The 13,504-nt window shown below is 36.6% G+C and overlaps 1 protein-coding gene across 2 annotated transcripts in view; it reads right to left on the bottom strand.

The window, feature by feature from the left end:
• Positions 1-264: 264 nt before the first annotated feature.
• The window catches only part of TDRD12 (tudor domain containing 12), a 33,110-nt gene continuing 19,870 nt past the window's right edge, over positions 265-13,504 (bottom strand). The window contains exons 17-30 of one of the 2 annotated variants that reach the window (XM_040615615.1): positions 13,229-13,346; positions 12,212-12,345; positions 11,890-12,110; positions 11,048-11,147; positions 8,905-9,092; positions 8,404-8,614; positions 7,774-7,866; positions 6,862-7,031; positions 4,243-4,364; positions 3,146-3,200; positions 1,863-1,976; positions 1,616-1,769; positions 1,461-1,527; positions 265-1,066 (exon numbers count right to left, since the gene is read on the bottom strand). In XM_040615615.1, the coding sequence (XP_040471549.1) occupies positions 981-1,066; positions 1,461-1,527; positions 1,616-1,769; positions 1,863-1,976; positions 3,146-3,200; positions 4,243-4,364; positions 6,862-7,031; positions 7,774-7,866; positions 8,404-8,614; positions 8,905-9,092; positions 11,048-11,147; positions 11,890-12,110; positions 12,212-12,345; positions 13,229-13,346 (1,833 nt within the window). In that variant the 3' untranslated portion in view covers positions 265-980. The remainder of the gene's footprint in view (positions 1,067-1,460; positions 1,528-1,615; positions 1,770-1,862; positions 1,977-3,145; positions 3,201-4,242; positions 4,365-6,861; positions 7,032-7,773; positions 7,867-8,403; positions 8,615-8,904; positions 9,093-11,047; positions 11,148-11,889; positions 12,111-12,211; positions 12,346-13,228; positions 13,347-13,504) is intronic. The other variant, XM_040615617.1, reaches the window with a different exon arrangement.

Below are 13,504 nucleotides of genomic sequence, written 5' to 3' on the forward strand. Positions count from 1 at the left end.
TACTCTCCCTAGTCAAGAATACAACAAAGTCTTTTAGGCTTAAAATAGATCTGTAGAGCTATGTCTCTATTCTAAATCACCATGTAGTTATGTCAGGGAAACTAAAGTGCTTTAAAATCTACAGATGCAGAGACTGATAACAGATTCATTTATTATAAATATAATTTACATTACTACTTCACTGCAAGATGTTCTGGATGTGCACAACAGTGAAAAATTATTTACTGAAAGACGGTATATTAAAAGGCAACACCTTAGGGCTAAACAGACAAAATTTTATTGTTTATTTGCAAAGGAGAAAAGAGTTTTAGACAGAGGGAATGAAATCATAGTATTCATGAAAAGCGAAAATGTCAAACTGAAAACAAACACCAAATCTGCTATTTGTCACAGCATTTGTTCCACAAAAGCTTTTACAGCAGTTACCTGTTACAGTGAGCTGCACCGTACAGTATTTCATACCCAGTCAACATACTTCCGATCAAGAAACAAAAATTGCCATTGGATTTGAGGCATCATTTCTTGATGCAGAACTGAAAAATACAATGACTGCCATCAAACTGATACTGTATGAAGATAAGGGATATGGCAGAAACAACCAACAGATCATCAGTATTTGCAAAACTTCAAAGATCAGATAAACTAAAAGATCCATAATGACTAATAAATTCAACCGTTTCACAAGCCAGGTTTAATCTTCAGCTTTCGCTGTTCAGACGGCACACATACGTATGTGCGCATCATCATTAAAGCCAACAATTTTAAAGTGAAGGCACTGGAAAACAACGTTCTTCTGTGTAGTATTTCCTTCAGATTCTCAGAGCCCAAGGGTACGGAGTTTGTTCACTCTTTTCCTCCTCAAATTAAGGACAATTCTGCAACCTGTATGTTTAGTTTTACCAGTTTTAGTGGAAATACTCATGCAAGAGCCACTATTTTGAAGCATAACTCGTATCAGAGGCAGAAGATCTGTCTCCAAATTACTCATCACTTTCTGTTCCACTGTCTTCTGAGGAGTCAACCAATTCTTCAGTTACTGCAGCACTGCAATGCAGTTTTTTAGTACCTAGAAGTAATTAACAAAAGTGTAACATTCATAAAGAACAAAAGCTTCAGAACAAGTACGTACTAGTAGTAAAAAAAACCCCACCCTAACACATAGCCAAAGTGAAACAACAGAATACCAAACTTTAGACTACAAACAAGACAGAAACACCAAAAAATACTTCAACTGCTTTTTGTCTGTCCTATTCTGATAGAAAAATACCCTGCTGTCTACATGGTTTGCTATTACAGGTCCTCTCATCTGTTTTCAGAGTATTTGAGCAAGCCAGTTAAATGTCATTTTATATATATATATACACACTATATATATTATTATTTATTTCAGATATAGCATATGCAAGAATGAGGATGCTAATCATTTTATGCACTTGAACACCAGCCTGTTCATTCCTTACCAACTGGAAAAGGGCTTTTATCTTCAAAATCTTCCCAGTGTTCAAAATCAAGAGACACGTGAGGATTCTGTCGACAAAAATATTGTTTGAAATACCTGACACACAGTGAATGGGTTCAGAACATTAAATAATTCTCAAATTAATTGCCACTTTACCTTGTTCTTCAGTAATTGGCACCACGCTCCTTTTTTCTCTTTCATGAGAACAATAATAACCTCTTTATCCTTAATCACACACGTAGACTTTTCTCCAAGTATATATCGATGCAGCTCCATGTCAGCTAAATAAAGCTTTTCACCTGAACTAGCACTACATTATAAAGAAAATTTAAAAAATTAAAAAATTAAATGCAAGCTGACAGAGAAACTTTTTGTTTATTATATTTAAACTTCTTAAACCTACCTGAACACCACCTTCTCTTTGAAGAACTCACATTTACAGTCAGCTACATTTGCTACTTTTACCTTCACTGTAACAGTCTCTTCATTTTGAAACCACTTTATTTCTGGATAAAAGCTAAAATAAATAAAGTTCAATTGAATATTTTTCCAAAATAGAAACCAACTGAGTTTTAAACAAGCTGTCTCAGAGTCAGAACTTTCCCATTAGGTTACAACCAAGCTGCCGATTTTCAGCTTCTGTAGGTGGCCTCAACGGTAACTTGACACTGAATAGCAGTGCCAGCGAAGCACACGGCAGGACCTCAGCCAACCTTGCCACAAAAGCACTGCAACTGTAAGCCTTTGGAGAAGCACATCTGTCGCGACGGAGGGAAGACACAGTCACTCAATATGAGTGATCAGCAGACTTCATTTATTGTGCCTTACAGTCACCTTTTAGGCCTTGTTATAATTAGCTCATACATATTACAAAGTTAAGCTCATTATTGGTTAGTTGCCTAAATACCAAGCCCTCCCCTAGTTTCTCTTCTGTAGTTATCTGTTCCCACCTGCAACATTCTTTTCCCACCGCGATCTTCCTGTTACTGTGTAACAAGAACAGCCAGGGATAGTGTATTTTTGCTTTACTTCAGATAAGCTGAGAGACATGTGCATTTTTGTCCAGCCAGCTGGACTATGTCTATGTGACCCTTTTCAGCTAGCCAGTTATCCACACACATCTACTAGTTCAAGTGGGTAGACACACTCCCTTAACTTTGATATCCAAAGGATTCAAACTTACTGCCTCATTTAAGGATGCTATCAGAGGTCTATTCTTGGAATGACAAAGGAAAAGGTAACAGTAGCAAGACCAACCTCTGAAACACTAAGTATTTTTCAACTGGACATAGACACAATACACATTTCTCATCAAGATTATCAACCACTTATTCTACAGCTGTTATGCCTCAAACGTCCCCCAAAAGCATTTGTTTTCATTCACTTCCTAGTACTGTGGTGTCTAATCAAAGATCACGTAATTTCAACAAAGTTAGCTTCCAGGAGTAAGCAAAAGAGCAGTTTAAATTACTTAAGGGATTCATAAGATGATGTGTGTGTATATAAATAGATATGTTCTAACAGCAACAGTAATCTCTCCAGGTCAACACGGACGTAACAGGATACTTCTGCCTGTGTTATACCTATTTATTCACTAAACAGATAATCTCAGTAAGGATGGCCATCCTGTTTGGCCGTTCACATTAAAAAGCAAGCATGGGAACAAATCACTTTCAATTTCTGTACCATTTACGTTGATGCAAGGTGGAGTCTTCTGCTTCCTTACTCTCAGCTACACCATCTGAAAGAAATAAATCCAGAAAAATATTTTATACTTACCTATACTACAGGTACTGACAGAATACCCCAGCACCATTGTAAGAAGAACTTGTTAGCAATCAAATTACTACTGCAAGACTATATTTGGCATTTATATTTGTTACTTCCTGTTTGGAAAGATTTAATAAGAGTTAATTCAACCGAGTTTTTTAATTAAAAGGAGTATTAGAGTCAGTATAGGAATTAAAAAACCACCAAAAATGCAGTTTTCCAGGTCAGGTAAACGTTTTTCCAGTTTCAAGACATTTATTTGAAACCTAAACCAGGGCATTATAGAAATTGACTAAGAGTTTCAGGGATGAAACAACTAACACTGAAGTTACCATCACAGCTTGAAACATGGCATGACAGTCACTCCAGTATACCAGGCTAAAAAAGCCTTCTATGATAATCACTCTAGGATTTTATTTGACTTGTCTGTTTCAGCTTTTCAATCACTCAGCTTTCACTGCTCCAAACTCACCTGACAACTGCTGCCAGATCATCCTCTGTCCCCCTTCTATGACTGACAAAGCCATGCGCTTTTAAGCCTCTACTAACTGAATACCACATCCCTGAGCAGTAGGTTAAAAAGGGGGGGGAAGGTGAAAAGCAAGCCATTTTCTACCATCCTGTATCTTGGAAAAACCCTCTCTGAGAACAATGCTGCTATTAATCTCATATTTCAACAGATTTCAGCTTCCTTAAACCCTATGGCCTTTCACAGCAAAATGCTTATCCTCTCTACAGGAAGGATTTTCCGCTCACATATTCCATTCAAAGCCAAACAATTCTGAATCTCTCAGGGACAGGATATTTCCCAAATAATACAGCTATATTAACATGGCTTACTCTCACAGCATCTCTAGGCTGCTAACTATAAGGTATTTGTGACTTACTGTAAACATTAGCTGTATGTACTATTCTGTATATTCAGAGAGGTCTGCATTTGGCAAAACGACTTTTAGGTTGACATTTAAGCACCAGACTTTAAGTTCAAAAATTTTTGGAAATTATGAAATTACCACATTGATGATTCCAGAAAGTATTTTTAGAAGAATTACAATTTTCAGTGGAACTGTCTTGTCTTGACATATTCTGTGGATTGGATGCTTTCTGTGGACCAGGTGTATCCTCCTTTATGCTTCTGAATACAGAAAAAGACAGATGAAAAGAAAGGGTTTAAATATGTTGCAGAATTCCTAATCATAGTTGGAAATCCTTTGAAGTTAAGTTCTTCATTCTAATATATAAAAAAATACAATAAAATGCACTTATAGCAAACCATAAATCTCACCACAGGGTCGCTGAACTGCAGTAACTCTGCAAGAAGCATTTATAAGAAAACCAAGTTAGAAGAACATTTAAAATTCTGATAGTAACAGCATTTCCCCTGAATCATAAAGATCTGTTTGCCTTACTGTGTGTGACAGACCTAGATAGGATAATTATTCCCTTCCATAAAGAATTCCAGTAGGTTTGGGGGCTTGTTGGCCATTCATTCTGACTTGGAAAAAGTATTTCAGAATACTCAAGAGTTCTTCACTTACTAGTAAGAGACCTCTTGGCTTTCCAGCTGTACAGATAGGGGCTTCACTAGCTAGACTCAAGATTCAGGAAACACTGTAACAGAGTCAATCTACTTGAGAGCTCCGATAGGCACCACGACACTGTTCTGCAACAGGCCCAGAAGTCTCCATTAGAACATTACCAAGATGCAGCATCATTTCTGAAACACTGACTCATCTGTCCAACTGAAAAATGCTTTCTTCCATTACCTCCAAACACCTAGTGACCTAAGAGGACTGAAACTAGTCTAGCAAGTCATCACCTAAAGTTTCAGTCTGCATAAATAAATATTGGCTTTTAAATTAATCCATATTGAATAGTTAGTATTAAATACCTGTGCAGCCATCTTTATTCAGAACTGACACAGCTTACCTTAATTACTCTTTTGGTAAGATTAAAGTAATTTTAATCTTAAATGAGAGACACCTTTAAAAAAATGCACATCAGCTTTTCTGAATAATTCCAACTGAGCAATATTTTCAGCTACGTAAAAATACTGCATAGAAAACTCAATTTATAGTATTTTTTAGAAACCATTTCTGAGTTACTTACTTGAAGGAATCAAACACTTGAAAAAAAGTAAAGTCTCCAATGATGTACTAATAGCTTTGGAAAGCCAAGATCTGACAGAATCTGATCTTACTTTAAAGCAACCAAAGTTCTACAGAAATGTTTGATTATTCACATGCTACACTAAAAACAGCCACCAAGGAAGAAGGTGCCTCAAGCTGAAGAAGGACTTGAAACGGAGGGTTGAAAACTGGGCAAATAAGAGTATGAGGTTAGACAAAAGCTTCGTACATGAAGTCTGCAATGAAGCACCTAAAACAGACACAACCAACACAACTGCGCATTCTGCAACAAGAAGATAATCCTGCAGAAACCCCACTTTTCAACCTAGGCCTAATACCTCTTCAACTGTGAAAAGACTTGCGCAATGAAGGACAGCCTGTTTTGCTCAAATGCCATTAATCAGGAATGCATGGAGTATTTGCCAAGTCTTCATGGGATGACATCCAAAAATCACGTAAAGAAACTGAAGGATCTAGCGCTTTGACTGTGCATCTATTGAACAGGCCTGCAAGGTAGTAAATTGTCATCAAAAAGGTTTGGACAGAAGGCCCAGAGACAGACTGACTTTTTTAATAACCAACGAATTGTCTCAAAGCAAGGATACTGCTTCTGTCCATAGACCACATCATCTCGGTGATGAAGGTATCAGTCACTTTCTTTGCACAACAAAAACGTTTGTTAAGGCAATTAAGACTGAACTTGCTGATAAGTGTTTACAATGTGCAACATTCTGGCTATGCCGAGCTTGCCTGAAAGGCTGTGCAGCCTTAATATACTAAGGTCCACTCTTAGAATACTACTGTTAGTATCTGTGGGAGGAGTAGAACAACACTTTCATTCTGGTCACAGAGATAAGATCCTTGCACTGCATATGACAAATCGCAAGCATTTAACTAAAGAATCTTGCTGGCTGTTGAACTGAACAAGGAGATTGATGAACAATCACAAAAAGACCAGCACTCTGCATCAAGGACATGTAATTGAAGTGAATTGCTGAGGCAAAAGAATAGAAAACTTAACCACTACACTGAGTGCTACTTGATGTACCAACAGGAGGTGTTTTGGGCTGCTGATACCAGGCAGGAGTTCTGTCATGCCAGCAACGTGCCAAGTAGTTCACAGAAAAACGACTGTTTTCAAAATAGTATGGAAAGTATCCTATATCTTTGTGTTCTTTCATAAAATTTTTTTACCAGGCAGAAGCATTCTTTGATGCAATTATCACGACCAGAGAAAAACAGGATGATACAAGTTATTACGGGTACTTGTCAAGTATTGAGCCATACTCATAGCCATGAAGGACAACAGGTAAGCGACTACCACATCGCGCACACAAATCTTAGACAAGAAGAATAGCTAAAGGAAAGCAGACGCATCACAAACACCATTGTCTCTGTGTTTAAATGTAAATCACATTCAGTAATATTAATTATGAAAATACCCAAGTAAATTAATACAATTTTTTCCCAAGTATATGCTGAAAAAGATTTGTAAACACTTACAAAGGCCTCAAGTTCTTTGCATGATCTAATATTTTCACGTGTCCACACAGCTTCTGAAGTTGTGTTAGATGTTCTGGATTGTCAGTTCCCAGACCCGTAGACAAAATCTCAGATCGAACATTGTATTCATTGACCGACACCTTCAAATCTGAAAGCCTGGTGACGCGGACCTTGAATTACAAAACATACTAAGTGGAAATCACAGTTCATAAACGGTCTCTCTCCAACTCTAAGCTGTTCTTTAAGTAAAACTTCAAACATACTCCCATTCATTCATACGTGTAAGCATTTTGTTTTCTGTGATATTCAAACAGGAACCTACTCATGTCTGTTTTCAAGGTATCACCATCTTTTTCGCTGTGATAATGGCTCTAGTAACTATTAGCTAGTTTCACCCAACAGAACCAAGTAAACAATCCTAGCCCTGATTATACAGATTACAGCCAAAATACACACCCCACAGAATAACTTCTGTTAACTTTGAGGAATAGTCTGGATGACATTTATAATATAATACATATTGAGCTCTCCAGACTTAAAGTTCAAGTTTTAATCAGTCATGTATTTCACCTATATACAGGCATACATATTTATCACAGAATGGTTGAGGTTGCGAGGGACCTTTAGAGGTCATCTTGTCCAACCTGCTTGCTTAAGTAGGATCACCCAGTCAGCAGCTCAGAACCATGTCCCAATTGCTTCTGAGCTATCTCCAAGGATGAAAACTCTACAACCACTGAGTAACCTGTTCCAGTGCTCATGCACCGTCACAGTAAGCTAACCAACAGTATTACATGAATACCACATAGAATAAAATTAACATAGGAAGGGACAGAACAAAAAAGAATAGATGCTTTTGTTATAAAGGAGTTTAGATACAAATATTTCATAATATTACAGTTCTATACCTACCATTGGGTCCACCCAAGCTGTATTTCCCAAGGTATGTACTATTTTTGCTTCATGTAGTCTTCCTTTTATTTTGTGATTAATATAATGAGTTACCTAGGAAGAACAAGTTTTCACTGCACTTGATGTATACCAACATAACTTTACAGTTATTCTAATTATAACAGACCAACCTTCTGAGCTTAACAATGAAACGAGTATTCAATCAATAAAACCAGTTTTGAGTAAACTAGTGAAATACTCCAACTTTACTGTAGGTTAAAACAGTATTAGCCTTTAAAGGAGGTTCCTTAATGGAAGACTACTCAAACACAGGCCAATTTATGGAGGCTACTCTTCCCCCATTACTGCCCACAGATTCAAAAGCGGCAGTATCTTGTCCTGGAAGAAGCCATTTAAATCACAAGAGAGGAAAATACCATAAATTTAACTTCATTACTTTGTAGGAAAACAAACAAGAAAACTGACTTCTCAGAATCTGTCCCAACAGCATGTATTTATTGGTAATGCTAATAAGTAACAGAATTTGATAACGAAGTTTGCAGTTCATAACTGGTTTAGTGTAGAAAATAACGCACAGACAAAAATTAAAGAACATAAAGGAAACACCATGCAAAACCTGATAAATATTACCTTTGGGTTCCATTCAGTTTCATTATCAATGGGTTTCACTCTACAAACTACAAATTCCACAGCCTGAGGCGGCAGACTCTGAAACCTTGCAGGTAAGTGAAGCAGCTGATAGCTCGGAACTTGACTTGTTCTGCCTTCATCTATATACTTAATTCTGACGCTAAAGAACACATTTTCCTCCTCTTTTGGGGGAATCTCTATCACCTGAACCCTTCATACAGTAAGAAAGGAAACAGAGAATTATCATTCATGTAATTCCAACAAATCAGTTGTAAATATTTTTTAATCTACTCATTTAAAAAAACCAGTATTTTCATAGCAAAATACCTAACCGTGTGTGTGTGCATGGACAGTCATTTTGTTTTCCAAAAATGATTTGAATAGCAGTGATTTTTTGCTGGTTTTGGGGGTGAGCTGGCTTCTTAAACTAAATAGTTAAAGTTTTAAATTACTTTATATAAAAAAGCACACATGAATAATTTAAAACCCCAACATTTTTACCTGTGAAAGAGTGTTTTCTCACATAATCCATAAAATGCTAACTTCTCCACGTTTTTAACAGAAATTTTGTTATTAGGTTGCTTAAAATACTCATTAATTTCTTCAGCAAGCATTGTATATTGGTCCTTTTTTTTATCTACTATTCGACCAAAGTAGTTTGTTGCATTTACAATGTGGAGAGGGAGTATCTGAAAGCATAAAACACATTAGAAAAAAAAAGGACTGAAAGATTCATTGAACTAAAAAACTCACAAGTATTCATATTCAAGATCACCTACCTCTTTCCAGCAAAAAGAGGTGACAGAGATGCCGCTGCATACACATATTTCAGCAGTATTAACTGCCCTTAGCCCAGTCAATAGTGGACAAAATAAATTTACAGAGCAAGAACTACTAAGATCACAAACATCAATGAACTACACTATTACTTGTCAGGCTGCTAAACACTAAGGCTTCCCACACCATTCAAAGCTTAATTTTAAGTGTTCTCCAACTGTACAATGAGTTTTAGAGGAAATGACGGGAAGTGAGGCCTTCACTCTTTTCACATTAAAATCACTTAAATGAAAAACTATGAATACACTACTATCAGCATCAATGCATAAAATGCTGGGTACATCCATCCAAAGGGTCACGCCAGGCATAAGTACTGACGTATAGCTGGGTGTATGAGGCCAGACAGGATAGTAAGAGGATCAGAAAGGTAATTTCCCCCTAATAAAAATCCTAAAAATTCACAATGCAACTGAGGTTCTTAAAGGAAGGAAATATTATACTGGGTTCCAAACAAAAAAGAAAGTGAATACTTATCAAAGAGGTAACTGGTTTGTAAGACAGAAACCCAGGCTCTACAGTCAGAAGAACAGAATTACATGAGGAAATGGAAGAGGTCTTGAGTGCACCACAGGTTAAGTGCAAGTTTCTAACAGGAGTGTCATGAAACCTGTCCCACTCTCAGGCACCAAAACTGGATACATGTAGGTTCTCAAAGGGTTTGAACTCATACCTACCAAGAAACGCTTATTTATTAGACAGAAATGGAGTGACACCAAAGAATCCACCCCAGTTCTCCTCGTTTTCTATTCTCACAACCTATGGCTTTTGAGAATGCATAATACCCATTAACTGCATGACCTGAGGGCACCTGAATTCTGCAAAAGGCACGACAGGAAAGAAGGCAGAAGCAGCTCATCCAAACAGAAGGCATCTAGTGCTTCTTCGAGCCAAGTGCTAACTTTGCAATGGAGTACCAATGTCTACACGATTGCCCTCAGCAATCATCATCCAATAAAGGGACAAGAGATAGACTGTTAATACTGCTGTATGGGAACACTCCAGTATAGAAGGAACTGAAAAGCCAGATGGAGGGAGCTGGAGATACAAACTGTTACTGGGACGTGAAGAGCCATCACAGCAAAGTCAACCCAGTAACCATGAAGGTTTCATGACTGAAACAATTAAAAAAACCCAAAAAACAAGTCGTCACATTAGAACTGCACTCTGTATCAAAACGGTTTTCAAAAAGCATTAACATCCTAGTAGGAAATAACCATTTCCATCTAGAAGATAAAGGAGGAGCTGTACCCCATTTTCTGTGGATATTGTATTTGAAACTAGTATTTTCATTTACAAGGCCACAATATGCTCATTTTTCAGCAAGTCTGCATGAACATATCAGCTAAGGAAAAAATCTTCAATTCCAACAAAACATGCATTACCTTCCACTTCAACTTCTCTTCACTCCAAAAGATTAATCTGCGTTTCCTTTACAATAAATATAATTTAAGCTTATAGGAACTTTAATCTTTGTTATTTTTGGTATATGGTCTCAATTTACAGAAGGAAGGAATAAACAGAACATAAACCCTCTTTCCATAGAACGGGAATCTTCAACACAAAGAAATATCTGAGGTAAACTCATCATCACCTGCAAAACAATTCCAATTCAAGCTAACGATTAACGGAAAATCTGGCACACTTACTTATGCAAGGGAGAGAGGGAAAGCCTAAAAAATAACACATATTCCATATAGTATACATACTACATTAATATTATGTAATATGAAAAGGTAAGTATTATGCTAAGTAGCTACTTAAGACCTGTCCTCTTGGTACCCCAAAATCAAGGAAAATAATAACTTACTGTCACATATCCAGGCGTTAGTCTAAAGTTTTCTGGTATATTCTGGGTCATGTCTATTTGTAAATTAATTTGATGACGATCTGGACACACTGTTCTATTCCTACATATTAAAAAAAAAATTTTTAGAAAAAAGCCCTTTGTTTCCAGCTGTAGACTGTTTTGACATGATTTACAACAGCTTTAAATACTAAAATTTAATCAGCCCTCAATATGCAATTTCTGTCTCAAATAGCACCAATGACTCTGGGGGTTAGACAGAAATGATCAAACAGGTCTTGGTGGAAAAGTCTGTACAACAAAACAAAAACCACCAGAAAACTTGTTTGAGTGTAAAGCAAACAGTAACTTGCAACAAGAGTTATCTAAACTAGAAGTCGTATTTGAGAACACTTTAGCTTCCTCCTTCAGGCAATAATTATAATCCAATTTCACACAGCTCACCGAAGTCATCATCTACTTACCCATACTGGAGGGACAGGAGACAACAGAGGAGAGAGTAAAGCACAAAGCTTGTGCAATTATGGTTAGAATACTAATAAAAACAATGGCTTAAAGTTCCCTCAAGTACACCTCAGTAGCATAATTCATTATAACTGCTGCCCTATCAGACCATGTATGATTGGTCTCCATACAAAAATTAATTTTGTTTTCTTAAATGTACCTCAGGAGAGTGAAACAGATGCAACAGTCAACAGAAAACAAACAAACAATGAGCAAAAACTGGTTTAGATCAAAGTATCCAACAGGAAAATTCATCAATGAAATACAAGGAGTCATCATCCAGAGTATACAATGCCTTCCTGCATCAGTATGTGTGTCAAGAAAACTTGGTATTTTCTTACTTGCAAGTCCCAAGTATTTTCACACAGGCACACAGTGGCCTTGAAGCTTTCTTATCTTCTTTAGCTTCTAGCATCTTGGCAGCAAAATCATGCAGTTCTGGTGGAATTTCAGCTTCTGCACGCTGCAAATAGTGCAGGAACCCAAGTGCATGACATGCACTGTCTTCTGTTAGCAGAACGACTGACCTTGCCTTTGTACATTCCTGATCTACAGAGGAATCCTAAAAAAAGTAATTTTAAAAAAAGTAGTTTTGAAAGCTTTTATGTATCCACCACTTAATAACCAAATTTAGTATTACCCTGTTAAAAGATTTACTCCAACCTTTATCACATCACAGAAGTTGTCAGACATGCTGTGTAGACGCTGACCAAAGATTCTTGGAGAAGGAAAACTGAAATGTATCACGCAAGTTGCATCTGTAATTCCCAAAGGCTGCATGCAGTCATCTGTTAAAACTAAGCACATGTTTTATAGACACGTAAGATAACTGTTAATACTTCAAGCGTATGAAGTATTACATCACATTAGCAATGGCTGTTTCCTTCTCCCTATTCAATGACTTAAGAAAAAGCTCTTTTCCTAATACACTTACATAAGGAATTTCTTCAGTCAACGCATTTCATAAGCATATGGCAGACACTGTGTTTCATGTTAGTCTCTAATAATCTAGAATAAGTCTTTGTTTCATATCAGTGTCACAGAATAAATAGAACTGCCTACAGCCAAGTACTTCACAGGAGTAAGATAGAAAGTGCTTGAAGTAATGCAGGAATGGTAACACCTTTGTATGAACCTACAAAGCAGATGCAAGTCAATCTTCTTTTTTTAGTCTGCTTTTGATGTATAAAATGGAAAAAAATAGGTTTGAAACTGGGTAAGAGTCTTTGCTACTGCTAACAACTTGAAAAATAAAAGTCTACCAGAACTTATGGGAAATTACTATAGTAAGTTTTCAGAGTTTCTAAATTATTTCAAACTGAAAGCATCTGCTGTAGTAGGTGACAATTGTGAAATCATGAAATTTCTTTGAAAGTACTAGTAGTTTGTTTGTTTTTTAACTAAAGCATAAAAAAATCCCTCCTTTATGTTCCCTCCAATAAGTGAGGTTTTCCCTCAAAGCAGTTACCCTGGGACCCAGGAACAACAATAAAAGAAAAAACAAAAAAAAGGGAAAGAAAAAAAAGACTAGCTGTAGTACTAATAAGCAAAGCGATAACTAAGTAATTGATAGAGAACTGACCCTGTGGAACTGATGAGATAACTTAGTACAAGTATTTAACATAGAATGTTAGTCACCATGTAGATGTAATCACACCTAAACAAAAAGAAAATACTCACCTAACACAACAGGAGTGCCAGAACTGTAATTTTTTGTCCACTGCTCTAAGACATACTTGACATTAAACTCACTTTCTTTATGTATTTTTAAGGAACATATAGAGTTGCTCTTCAGCGCCTGGGTGACAAAGTAGTAGGTTATACATTCTTCCAATACAGCAATGATTGCTCTAATAAACTAACAAATAGTATATCTTATTAGTATGTAGCATACCTTAGCTACTGGAGAGAGATAAGGGAAAGAGTTAATGACATTTATGTTGCTTATTTGAAAAA

Source organism: Falco naumanni, chromosome 15, assembly GCF_017639655.2.
Source record: "Falco naumanni isolate bFalNau1 chromosome 15, bFalNau1.pat, whole genome shotgun sequence".
Classification (NCBI taxonomy): Eukaryota; Metazoa; Chordata; class Aves; order Falconiformes; family Falconidae; genus Falco; species Falco naumanni.